General features: G+C 40.1%; 1 protein-coding gene across 3 annotated transcripts in view; it reads right to left on the bottom strand.

Moving 5' to 3' along the window:
- The window catches only part of ccser1 (coiled-coil serine-rich protein 1), a 1,437,348-nt gene that overhangs the window by 568,342 nt on the left and 851,566 nt on the right, over positions 1 to 17,440 (bottom strand). For all 3 annotated transcript variants that reach the window (XM_072256433.1, XM_072256434.1, XM_072256435.1), the window contains exon 8: positions 11,264 to 11,344. In XM_072256433.1, the coding sequence (XP_072112534.1) occupies positions 11,264 to 11,344 (81 nt within the window). The remainder of the gene's footprint in view (positions 1 to 11,263; positions 11,345 to 17,440) is intronic.

The following is a 17,440-nucleotide window of genomic DNA, read 5'->3' as shown; positions in this document are numbered from 1 at the left end:
AAATAGGTTCCTATTAACAGCACAGCAATAGTGGGCAGATCAGCTATTTTATGAGTATAATTGATTGAAGGAAAAACTTTAGCCAGATCACTTCTGAAAATTCCACCACTCTTTTCCAAAGCAGCATCATGATATGGTTAGCATCCTTTTGAGAGAGCAGTCAGAGCCTCCTGTAACATCTCACCCAAAGGACTCCCGCAGTGGGTCACTTGAATCTCTGGAGTGGAGTCTGAACCAATAACTATTACACATAGAAGAATGAGAGTAAATCATCTAAAAGTTCACCAAGGACACCACTGTTGTTGGCAGAAACTCCAAAGGTGATCAGGCAGCATACAGGAATGACATATGAGATGATCAACTGCTTGAATGGAGTCACAAGAACAACTTCATACTCAACATCATCAAGACTAAAGGATTGATTGTGAACTTCAGGAAGGATCATGTTTCTACCGTTGGGGACGAGGTACGGGAGTTTGAAGACCACATGTAACATTTTAGGCGCAGCTTCTTTCCTTCAACCATCAGATTTCTGAATGGCCCATGAATACTACTTTGTTATTCATCTTTTGTACTTTTCATTTAGTTTTGTAACTTAGAATAATGTTTACGTACGGCTGTGGCAAAACAACAAATTTCACCTGATTCTGGTAGACAGACAGTGAGCAGCCATTGCTACCATAATGTCACATGGCCAACTATCTTCTATTAACACAAACCTACTTCCACCATTCATAGAAGATACCCTCTTGCATGTCCCCAACTAATGCCTATTGTCAGGATATGGTGAAAACTAATGACCGCGTTAAAGACTCAGAAAGAAGACCCAGGTTCAAACCTCAGCATGGCATAATATTTGTTGGTCGTTTCCCCTGTGGCGTAGAATACATTTAAGATCCATTTTAAGATGTGTAGGTAATGATTTGAGTCAGAAGCGAGGCGACCTAGATACAATTAGCACCTGAGGTGAGATATATATGGCACACCCCACAGATTCTCACACCATATGCGGTTTGTGCCTTAATAAAAATAAACAAGTTTGTTAAATAATTAGATCAAATTGATCTGATATACAGGCGTTAACATTTAGTTTAATAGACAATGTGATCACTGTGATTTGTTTTCACTTCACCTCTGGTCTGAGTGAATTTAATTAGTTTAATGTCTTTTGTGTGTTCTGAAACCTGCCAGACCATAACCATCTTAACAAAATAAATTCAGAAGTAGAAGATTAAAGAGTGCATTCTCCCCTAACAATTAACATAATAAACAGAAGGCAATGTTTTCTGCCTTGTTCATTCATCTAGCTTCTTCATCCCCAGAGACATGAAGACAATGTTTTTACCATTAACCAAGTACCCCTGTAACAGAACTTGCATCAATGACATCTGAATTGGTATCAGTGGGGTTCCTTGTTATCTCAATAGACAGCACTGTCATCTGAGTTAGACGAACTTGTATTCAATCCTCATCTGAGCTCCAAAATGTCAAGCTGACTCTTTCTGTGCAGTTCTAGGAGAATACTGAACTGCTAGAGGTAGTGTCTTTCAGAAGAAATGTTAATCTGCTCTCTCCCTGTTTGAGAGACATAAAAATTCCCAAGGTGGAATAGAAACAGGAATAAGCCACGACACTCTGACAACACAAAAGGTTGCAGATGCTGCAATCTGGAGCAACAATCCACTGGAGGAACTCAACGTTTCAAGCAGTACCTGTGGGAGTGAAGTAATTGTCAATGTTTCAAGTCAAAACCCTGCATCAGAACTGACAGAAGAGACTGCAAATGCAAAAAACACAAAGTGCTGGAGGAACTTAGCAGAACAGGCAGCATTGTGAAGGCAGAGGATGACTGAAACATGAAAGTGAGACCTTGTACCAGCACTGAATGTGGAGAGGGAAGACAGCCAGTATACAGAGGTGATGGGGTGGAACAAAAGGGTGTGACACAAGGCTTGTGGATGATAGGTGGAACCAGGCGAGGAGAGCAATGATGGGCATATGAATACCAGGTGGGGAGTGGGGGAATAGGGACGGAACTGACACAAATTCAAGATATAAGATTGTTTAAAGTAATTTTCTGGACACAGGTGTAAGGAGAACAAAATAAATGTTACTCCAGATCTGACTGAAAGATAGATAGATAGGCAGATACTTTATTGATCCCAAAGGAAATTATAGTGCCAGAGCAGCATTACAAGTGCACAAATATACAAATATTAGAAGAGAAGTAAGAAAGAATACAAAAAATAAGTTACCTTAATTATAAAATGTACAAGATTTACTAGTCATAGATTACAATATTTAAAGATCTCCAAGTTCCTGATAAGGTGGCAGTGCAATAATTGCTGTAATATTACACAGTAATGGATGCTCATTCACACTGTCCAGATAAGAAATGGTGGTATTATTGCATAGTATTGGACATGTGTCTGCAACAGTAGGGTGTGGTAAACAGAGATTAATAACAGTCTAACAGGAGGGGGTCATCACTTCTCCAGCTATAGATTGACTCATTATAGAGCCTAATGGCTGGGGATAAGAATGTAGTGCTCTTTGGAGCAGCACAGTTGTCTCAGTCTATTACTAAAAGTGCTCCTCTGTTCAACAAAGGAGGCATGCAGAGAGTGAGAAATATTGTCCAGAATTGCCAGGATTATCCGGAGGGTCCTTTGTTCTATCACATCCTTTAGTATGTAGCACAAAAAAACCCCACAAAAGATAAAGAACACAATAGTAATAACAAAAAACAGAAAACAAATAAATATAGTTTCTGGAATCTGATAAATGAGAAAGTGAGAACATATCAAGGAGAAACAATAGGCATATGAATTCAGGCGGGACAAGGCATAGGTGTCTCATTCAGTTAATTGTGTGGGTGATGGGAAGATGGAACCAGATGGGAGTAAGGACAAAACACCCAGTTGGTTGTGAAACCTACTGCACCATTAAATAAGCACATGATTGTCCTTATTGTAATTCCAACTTCCCATCCATTCCAAACAGCTTTGAACCTTTTCTTCAACAAGAGTCTATTTGTTTTGCCTTAAAAATATTCATCGATTCTATTCCCGCCATGGTCCAAAGAAGAGTCTTGAAGACTGAAGAGCCTCTAAGAGGAAAAAAGTAACCTTACCTCCATTTTCAGTGCATGACCACATATTTCTATCAGTGATGCAGAATTCAAAATTCTCCCTCTAAGGTAAACAACCTCTTCAGAATTAGAATCAGGTTTATTGTCACCAGCAAGTGTCATGAAATTTGTTAACTTAGCAGCAGTGGTTCAATGCAATTCATAATACAGAAGAGGAAAACAAAATAATAATAAATAAATAAATTACAGTATACATATATTGAATAGATTATTGCCCGACGCCGGCCCCCTAGGCCTGCGTCGACGTAGTAGTAGTAGAATAGATTAAAAATTATGCAAAAAAAACCCCAGATAACATATATTAAAAAAGTGAGATAGTGTTCATGGGTTGAATGGCCATTTAGGAATCAGATGGCAGAGGGAAAGAAGCTGTTCCTGAATCACTGAGTGTGTGCCTTCAGGCTTCTGTACCTCCTACCTGATGGTCACAGCGGGAAAAGGGTGATAGGCAAATTGCAATGGGTCCACGTCCTTGCTGAGGCAAAAGTTCAGTCTAGTCATGCACAAACTCTCAAAGCACTTCATCATTGTAGATGTGAGTGCTACCGGGCGATAGTCATTAAGGCAGCTCGAATTATTCTTCTTAGGCACTGGTATAACTGTTGCCTTTATGAAGCAAGTGGGAACTTACTCCCGTAGCAGTGAGAGGTTGAAAATGTCCTTGAATACTCCAGGTACCAGGAACTGCACTAGGATCTTCCACCTAGCGAGGGTTCAACCTCTTTATAAACAGCCTAACATCAGCTTCTGAGACAGAGATCACAGGGTCACTGATCATAATCACTTGGTCAAAATCCCTCAGGATCATATATGTTTCAATCAAGTCTCTGCTCCAAAATGTACAAGACCATACTTCAAGTTCCGATTCCTAGTTTTTATCTGGTTTTTGAAGAAGAATCATAATATGGGCAAGTTGGATTCATCCCAATATTGCCACAATCCGCAAATGGAATCAGTGTAGATTGATAAAAGGATTGGTAAGGATGTGTTGGGCCAAAGGACAAGTTTATATGCTGTATGACTCAATGCCTCTTGAGGAGGAGACAATATGCTTTGTCCAAGTTTATATTGACCCCTCAATCAATATTTTTATATTAAACAAAATATTGCTACTTATGGGAATGAACTTGCTGTGCATTCCAATGCTCTCACGTACTTTGGAATATTTTGAAAGGGAACAAGAATACACTATAAAAAAAAAGCAAGTCATTTATATTATCATGAATTATAGCTCAGAAGTTAATGTATCAAATTTCAGAGTGTATACCCTTTCGATCGTGGAGGAGGATTCAGTAGTTACCTTGAGTATGCCGAATGTAATGATATTTAAATTGAAATGAAACCTCAAGATAGGAAGTCAAAAAATGTTTAAAAATAGAAAATTGTTACTATGCTGATCTGCTTTGATGATTGATATTTTAAGAGTCATATTGTGTGAAACTAAGCCCTCCCTGACCTTTGAGCAGCTGATTTTACACTAATCAAATTTTATTTTCTGCCTATCCCACGACCACCCACCCGCATTTTAGTGGCAATTTTCAGTGGTCAATTAGCCTAGGGATGCGGGAAGAAGCTAGATAACCCATATGGTCACAGAGTGAACATACAAAGTCAAAACAAACAGCACGTGAGGTCAGCACAGAACTGGATTCACTAAAGTTGTGAGGGACCAACTCTGCCATCTGTGCCAATGAGGCACTGATGTTCACAGTGAAGGAATAACAAACATTTGCTTCTGTGGAGCATTTTCATCTGGAGTTTGCTGATCACCTTATGAAAAGTAATAGAAATCTGTATCCTCCCACACACCTGAAAATAAAGTTAAGTTTATCTCAATTAAAAACAGTGAAGAGAGTATTATTATATCTGGGTTCTGAGGGGCATTCACACAAGCAAAAAAAAAATCAAGGTACCGACTGTTACCATCAAAATGAATGAAGGAACAGGCTCAGTGGCTTGTATAACCTCCTCCTGCTCCTAGACTCTACAAGGAAACAGCATGTATACTTCAAGAGAAAGAGGACTTAATGTTGAATACATTAGGGTGAGTTTGGAGATATAATAGAGCAGGAGAAATTGGAGGTCCATCTTGTTACCGTCTCAATTCTTTTTCCAGTGAGGTGACTGGTAATTGGTTTATTGTTGCTGCATATACCAAGATATTGTGAAAAGTCATTGTTTTGTGTGACATTCAGAGAGCGCAAAATAAACAAAAATGCATCAATTTAGTAGAAAAGCAAAATAAAAAAATGCACAATATAGTGTTACAGTTAAAGAAAACGTGCGGTACAGGGAGCCAAATAAAGTGAAAGGGCCTTGATGAGGTAGATTGAGAGAGCAAGAGCTAACTTTTATCATACAGGAAGTCAGTTTAAGAGTCATAAATGAAAGAAGCCGTCTTTAAACATGGTGGTGCCTGTTTTCAAGATATAAATCATCTGCCCAATATAAGAATAACCGTGGTCGTAGGGTCCTTGATTCTGTTGGCACATTCCCAAGGCTGCAGGATGTGCAGTCAGAGTTCTTGTGGGGGAGGCTGAGGTCAATGGCAGCCTGCTGCACCAGAACTCATGGTGTATTGATACTGGAGCCAATGGCACGGATGGATTTCTGTTTGGGTCATGTCCACTTCAGCAGAGTTTCCATCTCTGCTGCCCACCTATCAACCAACCTTTCTTGCTTCTTGCACTTCTTCTAGACCATCCTTGTTTTGGAACCATGCACTTTCTTGATGTACCCCATCACTTTATTTGACATTTATTTTGTCTTTCCCATATACCGTTCCGCTTGATCTCTCAAACCGCTGCCCAATCCCACACAATTTACCCATTCCTTTACATTTCTGAGTAACTGCTGTGCATAAATTAATTGTTGCATTGCAATAATGAGGAGCATCTGTGATTGGGCTCTGGGAGCCCTCAAGAGCTCAGAATTAGAAGTTGTTCCTTTATGTGTTGACCCCGAAGTTGCCCTGCATTAACTCTCCTTTGTATGCAGCCTACAAACTTCAACAGCAAACTGATTAGCCTCCAGCTAGCCAGTTGTTGAAGTCATTGTTCATGATGGAGTTGAACAGATTTTTAACCAGATTAATGTTGTCCATGATAAGAATAATTATGCATAAGACAGATGAGACTGCGGTGCAGATATATTTTCTGATGATGCTTTCTTCATTAGCGCTGTGGAGATGAAGAAAAATAAATCGTGCTCGTCTCTGCGATTTACTACTCACTGATGGCTGAGGTTTTAGAATGGTGCTGGAAGAGTGTGTGCATAACTCTTACATTAATAGTGACTGTAAATCAGTTCTGTTCGCTAATACTCGAGCTTAGTGCCACGTTTACCTTGCTATTATCATGAATATAGCAGTAACACTCAAATATATATCTGCCTGCACATTTTGCCCAGTCTTCATCATATCCTAAAACTTCCCTAAAACCATTATGAGGATTGTTCCAATGCAGACAAAGTTTGGCAAGTGTTGCAGTACATCCATTGTCGAACTTGAACTCATTGCACATAATTGTCCAATACCAAGCTCCAAGATACTTAACTAATGGAAATGCCATGCAGTCCAAAATTGATCAGAGCTTCTTAGGTAGCTTTTGAATGTCCAAAATTCTTTTACCAAGAATGAAAAGCTGCAAGTACAGTTGTAATATAGAGACCACGACAGCAGCTATCAACAACAGAGTCCCACGAACTGCTTGACAGTCCACTACCAACTTCCAGTCTCCTGACATTTTAATTATCCATCCCATTAGCACCTTACTGTCTTGATTTCTTGCATTGCTCCAATGATGAATGCTCAAGAAATAGAATATCAATTTACAGCCCAGGATAATCCTGTGATTTCAGTCTCTGAGGCTAATGTGCGAGCAGTGAACCCACGAAAAGCATTTGGCCCAGACGGGGTACCCGGCCAAGCACTAAAGACCTGTTCTGATCAACTGGCTGGAGTGTTCACTGAGATCTTTAAGCTCTTGCTTCAGCAGTCTGAGGTACTGACCTGCTTCAGGCAGGCATCAATTACACTGGTGCCTCAATGAATATTGTCCAGAAGCACCTACATCTTCCTTGATGAAGTACTTCGAGAGGTTGGTAATGAAACACATCAACTCCTGCCTGAGAAATGACATGCATGAGCTGCAATTTGAGTCCCAAAGCAGCAGGTCCACAGCAGCTTATTGGCTCTTCACTCAATCCTGGAACATCTGGATAGCAAAGATGTATACATCAAGATGCTCTTTATCGATAACAGCTCAGCATTCAATATCATTGTTTCCTCAAAACTAATCAATGAGCTTCAAGACCTTGGCCTCAATACTTATTTGTGCAATTGGACCCTCTGTTTCCTTACTTGCAGACCCCAGTCAGTTCAGATTGGCAAGAACATCTCCTCCACAATCTCCATCAGCACAGGTGCACCACAAGGTTGTGTGCTTAGCCCTCTGCTCTACTCGCTTTACACTTTTGACTGTGTGGTTAAGCCAGCTCCAATTCCATATTCAAGGTTGCTGATGAAATCACTATCATACGCCGAATCAAAGGTGGTGCCAAATCAGCATTTAGGGAGGAGATTGAAAATCTGGCTGAGTGGTGCCATAATAACCTCTTACTCAGTGTCAGCAAGACCAAGGTACTGATTTTTGACTTCAGAATTAGGAAACCAGAGGTCTATGAGCCAGTCATTATAAGAGGATCAGAGTTGGAGAGGGTCGGCAACTTTGAATTCCTCAGTGTTACGATTTCAGAGGGCCTGTGCTGGATGCAACACACGGGTGCAATTACGAAGAAGGCATGGCAGCACTTCTACTTCCTTTGGAGTTTATGAAGATATGGCATGACATTTAAAATTTTGAAAAACTTCTATAGATATATGGTGGAGAGTATATTGACTGGCTACATCACAGCTTGGTATGGAAACACCAATGCCCTTGAATGGAAATTCCTACAAGAAGCAGTCGGTATGGCCTTGTCCATCACGGGTAAAGCCTTCAACACCATTGCACACATATACACAAAAGGAAGTTGCAGGAAAGCAGCATCCGTCATCAGGGACCCCACCCCCACCCCCCTGGACATACTACCTTCTCTATTCTGCCATCAGGAAGGTGGTACTGGAACCTCAGGACTCACATCATCAGGTTCAAGAACAACTGCCACCCCTCAACCATCAGGCTCTTGAATCAAAGGTGATAACTTCATTGAACTTCACTTGCCACATCATTGTAAAGTTCCCACAACTGTGGACTTACTTTTAAGGACTCCTCACCTCATGTTCTCAACATTTATTGCTTATTTATTTATTATTATTACTTCTTTCTTTTTGTATGTGCACAATTTCTTGCCTTTTGCACATTGGTTGAACACCCAGGTTGGTGCGGTCTTTCATTGAATCTATTCTGGTTATTATTCTATTATGGATTTCTTGAGTATGCCCACAAGAAAATAAATCTCAGGGTTGCATTTGGTGACATATCTGTACTCTGATAATAAATTTACTTTGAACTTTGGAATTGAACTCACTGTGTATGAAGGATTCAATAGTGAATCGATATTTCAGAAATACAGTCTTTCTCGCATATGTCATGTACTGCCAATATTCACAACATTTCTTTTTCTCTCTTTTCTGATGATTTCAAATTTTGTCCTCCATCTTTCTTTCTCATTCACACTTTTTGTAAATCACCTTTGTCTCCCAGTGTCAGTTGTGTTATTCACTCTCGCTCTAATTTATTCACTGCTTACTTCTTCAGTAACTTAAAAAATATTTTAATCATTATCTTTATCCAGTTCTGAAGAAAGGTCATCAAATTAAAATTTTTACCCTACTCTTTCTCTAGAGATATGGCCTGACCTGTTGTGTGTTTCACGCTCTCGTCTGGCTTTATTTCAGATGTCCAGCATCTGCACATTTTTGCTCACATATTTCTGAAATGTGGGAATGCAGAAAACATGTCAATTACTCTGCACACACCGAGATTCTACAAGCAGCAATGTGACACAAAAAATAAATTGTTTTAGTGTTGCAGGTTGAAGGGAAACTATTGACCAGATTACTGAGGAAAACAGCTGTCTTCCTCAATGACATGTAACCCGCTATTTCCGTTTAATCCCACTGTATTCAACATGTTACTCAGAAAAACAACACTTCGATTATTATCATACCTCCTGGGATTTTCCTAAACTTTTCTTGAACACATACTGTATCTCTACAGTGTAATTTGACTGCATTCTGAAACTGATTTCAGAAATCACCCTGTTTAAAATTCCTCTGCACGCACAGTACAATAATCTTAGGCACATACATACACCGTTAGGGTGCCTATGACTTTTGCACAGTACTGTGTTTGTCAACGTGAAGCGGAGAGCGAGTTTGTAAATCTGGTGGGAGCAAAGGATGTTGGGAATGACAAGGGTGGAGCACCACAGAAGGACTGTGGCAGAGAAGGACTGCCAAGGGCAGTGGGGGTGGGGGAGAGGGGGTGATGAATGCAGTTACAGAGACACCCAGCCATGAGACACCAGGCAGTTTTCTGATCTGGAAGGCAAAACTACCTCCACTGACACAAGATGCATGATACATTTTCAAGTTCCAGAATCTGTTCTCTCCCAATGTAATTTGCTGCTCAATAAACATGATCCATAAAGACTGGTGGAAAGGGACAAATATGTGTAAGTATGTTGTGACACCACAAATCCTAGCCCAGAAAATGATTGGGTAATTTTCACATCAATCACGTTTGGAGTTCTCACCCACACAGAGTGACTGGGATTGACTTTATGTTTGTAATTTAATTATATAAATATCCAATATGCATAGGTCACAATGCACAAATAGTCTTCTTCTTACTGGGAGACTTGCCTGCAGTTTCCACCATACTGTCTGTAGTTCGGCGTACATAATTTTTATCCCACCTCCTTGCAGATAGTGTCAATGCTCACTCAGATTACTGTCTCACTCAAAAGTACAGGGAATCCACAAAGACATGCTTTTTTGATAGTAACACATTGATTACTGCTGGAATGAACAACTGAGTGGTCTTTGTGTGTGTGCATATAACATTATGCCACAGACAAAACCTGCAACTTGTCCATCAGAAGCCCTGATTATTGCAACAACACGTTTAACAGAGTGGAACATCCCAAGGCAATCCGCCAATTTTTAATGCTCAGGATTGATGTTTAAAGTTATGAGTATGTACTGTACATCCAGCTAATTGTTTGTAAGTAAAACAATTATGGCAGAAATGAATGTATGCACATGCGTACTGTTAGTAAATGAGTGTTATATGTAATTATATGCTGTAAAATATAAGACACTTCTTCTAGTCAATAAGTAATACTGTGCACCACCTAGTAATTGGTCTTGTGGTGTGAATGTGCCAGCTAACATAATATCATATCAAAATAAAGTGAAAAATCACTGGTTAGAAAGATATTGATGCAGATTCAATGGGACAAATGTTTTTTTTTGCAAGCTCTGGTATTATGTATTGATTGATCCTAGCTCCAGGCACGATGAGGGACTGAGCAGAGCATTAAGTTGTTTTCATCAGCAGAATATGAGTCAGCTATGGTTTTCTCCAGTAAAACCTACAAATGTAGGAAGAAAGAGGACAGGGAATCCACAAAAACATGCCTTTTTGATAATTACCTATTGATTCCTGCTGGAATGTACAACCAAATGGACTTTGTGTGTGAGCCAGACTGACCCAGTTTAACGTCACTACCTCGATTGACGAACATCCATATCGGCTTGTTATCAGACTTGTGAGCATGTATCCCACCTGATGTTAGGTTTCATTAGAGAGAGAGACAAAGAGCTCTGCTTATCAGCATCTCAGCCCAGCTGGCTAATTGTGATCTTTTAAATGTCTAATAAACATTGTCAAGAAATTTCTGTAAAACAAAGAGCATGCTTTGGCCCATTTATTCAAAATTTAGAGGTACCATAGAAACTGTGTCACAAGGCTCATAAATAGCACATTAATCAATGCAGCAAGACAACAGGCTATGGTGTTTCTGCCACAGATGCGACTCCTTACCATTGTGGCAGAAGCTTCAAGTTTTTGAAAATACTGTAAACATTTCAGGTCTCCTACTTACAAGTTCTTCTCGGAGTTGTGAAATCAGTTCATCTTTCTCCTTCAGCTGAAGTCTGAGAAGTGAGCTTTCATCTTTAGTGTCCTACAAAAAGGGAAAAGAGACAACATTTAGAATTAAATCAAGTGATGGAGAATACTGAGCTTACTTATCATGGAGAAATCAATGGTTGAGGTGTGTTTATATAAGTACTGCCGGAACAAGCTCTTCCAAGAAATTGTAATCCAGCACAAAAAGAACAATAGATTCCTATTGGGTACATTTGGCATTTTATCTCTGCTCTTCAGAGTTGGATTTACTTAAAGTCAGATATAAAAGGATACAGCAGTGTGTTTACTTAAAAAAAATGAGAGAAGTGGAAGCTTACAGCTAAGATAGTCTCAAAAACTTGAAGACTCAGCAACAAAGCCTTGGTGATGTTTATTCTCAAGCACTCACCCTTCGACCTGAGACAACTGGAAATGCATCTGGAAAGCAGTTTGGAGAGCTTTTTAGCATTTTCAACCTTGGTCTCAAACCTCCCTAAGGGTTTTGCTTCTCCCTGTCTCTGCAACCTCCTACAACCCTGCAACTTTCTGCAAAAGCTGCACAGCAGAGAGAGCTATGGTCTCACAGCTTCAGCAACCCAGGGTTTAATCTTGACCTTTGGTGCTATCATTCTCCCCTGTGACCTTGTGGATTTGGTCCAGGTACTCCCGTTTCCTCCCACATTCCACAGAAATGCAGGGCGGTGGATTATTCAGTCACAGGAAAATGCCCTACTGTAAAAGTGCGGTAGAATTTAGGAGGAGTTCATGGGAATGCTGGGATAATGGTTTACAGAGCAAATTACTGAGGAATAGGATAGATGGAACCCAGCACAGACTAGATTGTCTGAAATGCTTCTTTCTGTTAGACAATAACATATCTACGATCCTCTAATTCTTGCAAAATTTCAATCACTCATAATTTAAGATCCTAATCTCTGCACTCCATCATTAAACATCCCTGCCTCTCTTTTTTTTTAAACCAATTAAAACCATCAGCTTTAAACTGTTGCTCACAAGCATGAGAATATCTGAAGATGCTGGAAATCCAAAGCAACACACACAAAATACTGGAGGAACTCAGCAGGTCAGGCAGCATCTATGAAAATGAATGAACAGTCTACATTTCAGGCCAAGACACTGTTTCAGGACTGGAAAGGAAGTGAGAAGATGCTAGAATAAAAAGGTATGGGGAGGGGAAGGTGTAATCTTTCTTGAAGAAGAACTTCTATAAGCACTGGCCATGAGATGGAACATTGAAAGAATGACATCAAGACACTGAAAGTCTTTAACTCTTCTTTCAACTCGTCTTCCATTCTGATAAACAATCTTGAAACCTTAACTCTGCTTCTTTCTTCCAGCCTGTTTGCCCTCTGGTTAAAATTGCAGTTGCTATCATAACCTGATCAAAAAGAAGGATCTGCCTCATCTAGCTTGGACAGCGGATTTAAACCCAATCCTTCAGAGAAGAACCTCCACATTTTGTGTTGCAGACAGAATTTTAACTGCCCAGTTACATCCGACTAAATCTGCTGATGTCAGTTCGTATGTGACTTATACACAGACAAATAAAACACCGAAAATGAAGGATGAAAAAATGATAGATTTCATTGAAACATTACTTGCTCTGAACTTAATGGAAATTGTACCAAGATATGTGTTTGTTATATTAAAAAAATGCTCCCAGGGTTGGGTAAAACACATCATCAGAAGCAATGTGTTATCATTACTGAGAATGAAATAATTATACCATTAGTACTTAGTTATTCAGAAAAAAAATTACAAAATTTTTGACTTTATGGATGCTTTGGAGAAGATCTCGGATAATAATCAGTATTTCCTTGATGGCACTTGGATGCATCTATCATTTTTTGCATGAATTAATTTAGAGCATTTTACAACCCAGTTTCCCCTGCAAACCAACAGGATCAGTCGATAGTGTTGAGAATTACAGCACAAGCATTGAAACAAGCTTCAGATGAAGGGCAGCAATGTGCTACCTGAATGCAATTGCACGGTGGTGAGCATCGTTTGGTATTCCAATAGAAGAAGATCATCTGGTCCTCCCAGTGCTGGTTCGCAGAAGAATCCCATTCTCCTGGCTATGTAACTCATTCTAGCTGCAGTACATTCCCATAAACTCCCAGATACTACCTCTTACTTAACGTTTCCATAAAGGGCTTCCAGACCGTTCGGGCTGACTGGAAGTGCACTGAGAGCAGTAAGCGTAAAGGAGGGAGGCTTGCTGTGCTGGTTAACAACAGATGGTGCAATCCTGGTCATATTACGATCAAGGAACGTGCTTGTAGCCCGGATATTGAACTTTTTGCCATATTATTTGCCAAGGGAAATCTCACATGCAATTGTGGTTGTTGCGTACATCCCTCCCTCTGCCAACCCGATGTCGGCGTGTAACATCATTTATACAGTTGGGCACAGGAGATACATTCAGCCAGAGACTCATTTCACCGGGATGCAGCACTGAGCGTCATGGGAAGTCATTCTTGCCTGTGGCCATCAAACTTTGCAGCTCCTCCCTTGGAGGGTTGCACACCCTGGGCCTACGGGCTGGTCCTGGACTTATTTCCGTCTGGCATGGTTTACATATTATTATTTGATTGTTTATGGTTTTTGTATTGCTATGTTTGTACTCTGTTCTTGGTTGGTGCAACTGTAATGAAACCTAATTTCCCTCGGGATCAATAAAGTATGTCTATCTATCTTTCTATCTTCACACACTGGAGGCAATTTAGTGACATCAATTAACCCACCAAGCCACATATTTTTGGGATGTAGGAGAAAACCAGAAGGCTTAAAGGAAGCCCCATGTGGTCAAAGGGAGGAAGATACAAACTCACTCCACACAGACAGCACTGGATACCAAGACTGAGTTCTATCAGCTATGCCACTGTGCTGCCCACATCAACAACTTAAAGTACCAAAGAGTCTGAGAAGGATCTATCTTGAGTGTAAGAAGAATCCTTCCAAAAGTCAATGTTTTTTATTGAAAAAAGTCATTCCCCCCAAAAACAACAATCAATAAATGTTGATTAAGTTTGATATATTATAGAACAGAAAGAGGCAAATGAACCTAACAGGTACTTACTTCTGCGGCCTCTTGTGTCTCCAGGAATATGTTATACATAAGACTCCCCTGTCCCAACCCACTACTACATTACTCTGTCCCACCTTTCAACATATCTTTTGAAATATAAAAATTGGGATGGGCTCCGTTAAAGGATTCAAGTTAACTTGTCCCAAGCAGAGTCTAATTTTGCTTATTTTTGCTTTTAAGTAGTGAATTATGTACTTTCCCTTTTCATTACAACAGATAACTTTTATAATGAACATTTAAAAGCCGGCTTCTTTTGCAAACCTTATATTGTAACATTTAATGGCAGAGTTATGGCAGAATTAGTCAATTTGCCTTGTGCTGCAGGATGAAGAAGGGACCCAATAAATTATTCCATTCATTCAAATACAAACATCTTGTAGCATTTACTTGAGTGTAAATTGTACTGGCTGTTTCTTTCTTCAGAAACAAAACATGCAACTCAAACAGTTATCAAGTCATACGACACAGAAATGAGCCCTTCAGCCCCATCACATTCATGCTTACCTTTTGCCCATATACACTCATCCCATTGGTCCAAAATTTTATACCTTGCCTACTTAAGTGTCTGTCTCTTAAACATAATAATTGAATCTGATTGCAAGCTTTGTATCTGCCTCGTATCAGTAAAATATAGTCACATAAGTGAAAATGTAGTCCAAGTCCTGAGTTCATGAATGTTGCAGCAATCTGCAGCCCAACACAATACAGCTTGTTTTCTGCCGAGTGAATACTGGCAGGGGGGGGATTGCTGTACCACATCCACTCCAACATACTGGTGCAACGCCCGACTCCAGTGCCTCCCTCTGGGTGGCGCAAACTGGCAGCACCAGAATCAGAATCAGGTTCCTTATCACGGGCATGCATCGTGAAATTTGTTAATGAAGCAGCAGCAGTTCAATGCAATTTATAATATAGAAGGAAAAGAAAAAAATAATAATAATCAATAAATAAATAAATTACAGCATATATTCAATAGATTAAAAATCATGCAAAAAACAGAAATAATATATATTAAAAATGTGAGGTAGTGTTCATGGGTTCAATGTCCATTTAGCAAATTGGATGGCAGAGGGGAATAAGCTGTTCCTGAATCACTGAGGTGTGCCTTCAGGCTTCTGTATCTCCTACCTGATGGTAACAGTGAGAAAAGGGCATACCCTGGGTGCTGGAGGTCCTTAATAATGGATGCTGCCTTTCTGAGACATCGTTCCTTGAAGATGTCCTAGGTACTTTATCGGCTAGTACCCAAGATGGAGCCAACTAAATTTACAACCCTCTGCAGCTTCTTTCAATTCAGAGCAGTAGCCCCCGCGCCCCCCCCCCACATACCAGACAGTGATGCAGCCTCACTCTTTCCACTTCTGATTCCTCTATGAGGATTGGTATGTGCTCCTTCATTTTACCCTTCCTGAAATCCACAATCAGCTCTCTCATCTTACTGACTTTGAGTACAAGGTTGTTGCTGCGACACCACTCCACTAACAACAGGAATTCTGCAGATGCTGGAAATTCAAGCAACACACATAAAAGTTGCTGGTGAACGCAGCAGGCCAGGCTGCACCTCTTCCTAGAGATGCTGCCTGGCTTGCTGCGTTCGCCAGCAACCACTCCACTAGTTGGGATATCTCACTCCTGTACACCCTTGTCTTCATCTAAGATTCTACCAACAATGGTTGTATCATCAGCAAATTTATAAATGGTATTTGAGCTATGCCTAGACACACAGTCCTGGGTACAGCGAGAGTAGAGCAGTGGGCTAAGCACACACCCCTGAGGTGCACCAGTGTTAATTGCCGGCAAGGAGGAGATGTTATTACCAATCTACACAGATTGCGGCCTTCCGGTTAGAAAGCTGAAGATCTACTTGCAGAGGGAGGTACGGAGGCCCTGGTTCTGTAACTTCTCAATCAAGATTGTGGGAACGATGGTATTAAATGCTGAGCTATAGTCAATAAACAGCATCCTGACAGGTGTTTGTATTGTCCAGGTGGTCTAAGGCCGTGTGAAGAGCCATTGAGATTGCGTCTGCCATTGACCTATTGTGGCAAGTTGCAATGGGTCAAGGCCTAGTCCTCACTACGACTAAGGCCACGTAGTGCCCCTGCCATCCGCTCCTGCCATTTGCCAAAAAAACAATAAGACTTGCAATATTCCAACCACCAAAATCCAGCAATTTAAGTTGGGTAGTACACTAGAGAGAGAAGAAAGTAAAATACTAATGTTAACTAATAGTTCAGGGAGCCAACTATTAAATGATTCTGCTTGAGAAGTGAACTAAATCAAAATAGTTCTCTCTGCTTTCTGTCACTTTTATTTTCATTTTCCAGGTTCATGAAATTTGCTTGACAGTCAAAATCAGACTTCAGCCAGTTTCACATGTAGAAGTTAGATCTAACCTTACCACGGCTCAATCACATTGCATTCTGAAGGAGTGGTGGGCAACAAACAGAAAACAAACACCCTTTTTAAAGCTGCATACACATACTGTCTTGCGAGCATCATATTTTAAAGAAAATTAACGGCTAAGTTAGTGAATAGGTTCCTAAAAATGCAGAAGTAAACTGTACTGTATTAATGTACGCATTTATCTTTGTAGCTCAACAGCTAAAAATACCATTTGGAACCAAAAAGAGTTCATGATCACCCAGGAGAAATAGATTTCTGTTGCATAATTGCTATTGTTTAGGCTCAGTTGTATGCCTAGCGGGACTCTGTTGTCCCATTTATAATGGACTCCAGCCACTTGCATCTGGGGTTGATAGATCTAGAACTGGTTCAAGCTTTTGGCAACTCTGAACATGCAACCTGGAGTTATAAATCAAACAAGTGTTCTTCCGGGAGTACCTCCTTTCCCTTTTTGCATTAGTTGATATACTAAACAGTAGAAAAACAATCTCCATGGAGACTAAAGTAACAAATTAATTTCCAAAAATCGTACTCCAGTTTAGCTTATTTTATCACTTAAAGGATTAACCATTGTTAATTGTTATTTAAATACTTAAATTGTCACAGATCTGTCATTTTGGCTCAGACAGCAAG

This window comes from Mobula birostris, chromosome 4 (assembly GCF_030028105.1).
Source record: "Mobula birostris isolate sMobBir1 chromosome 4, sMobBir1.hap1, whole genome shotgun sequence".
In the NCBI taxonomy this organism is placed as follows: Eukaryota; Metazoa; Chordata; class Chondrichthyes; order Myliobatiformes; family Myliobatidae; genus Mobula; species Mobula birostris.
The sequence above is the reverse complement of the archived record's forward strand: the minus strand, read 5'-3'. Positions and strand labels throughout refer to the sequence as shown.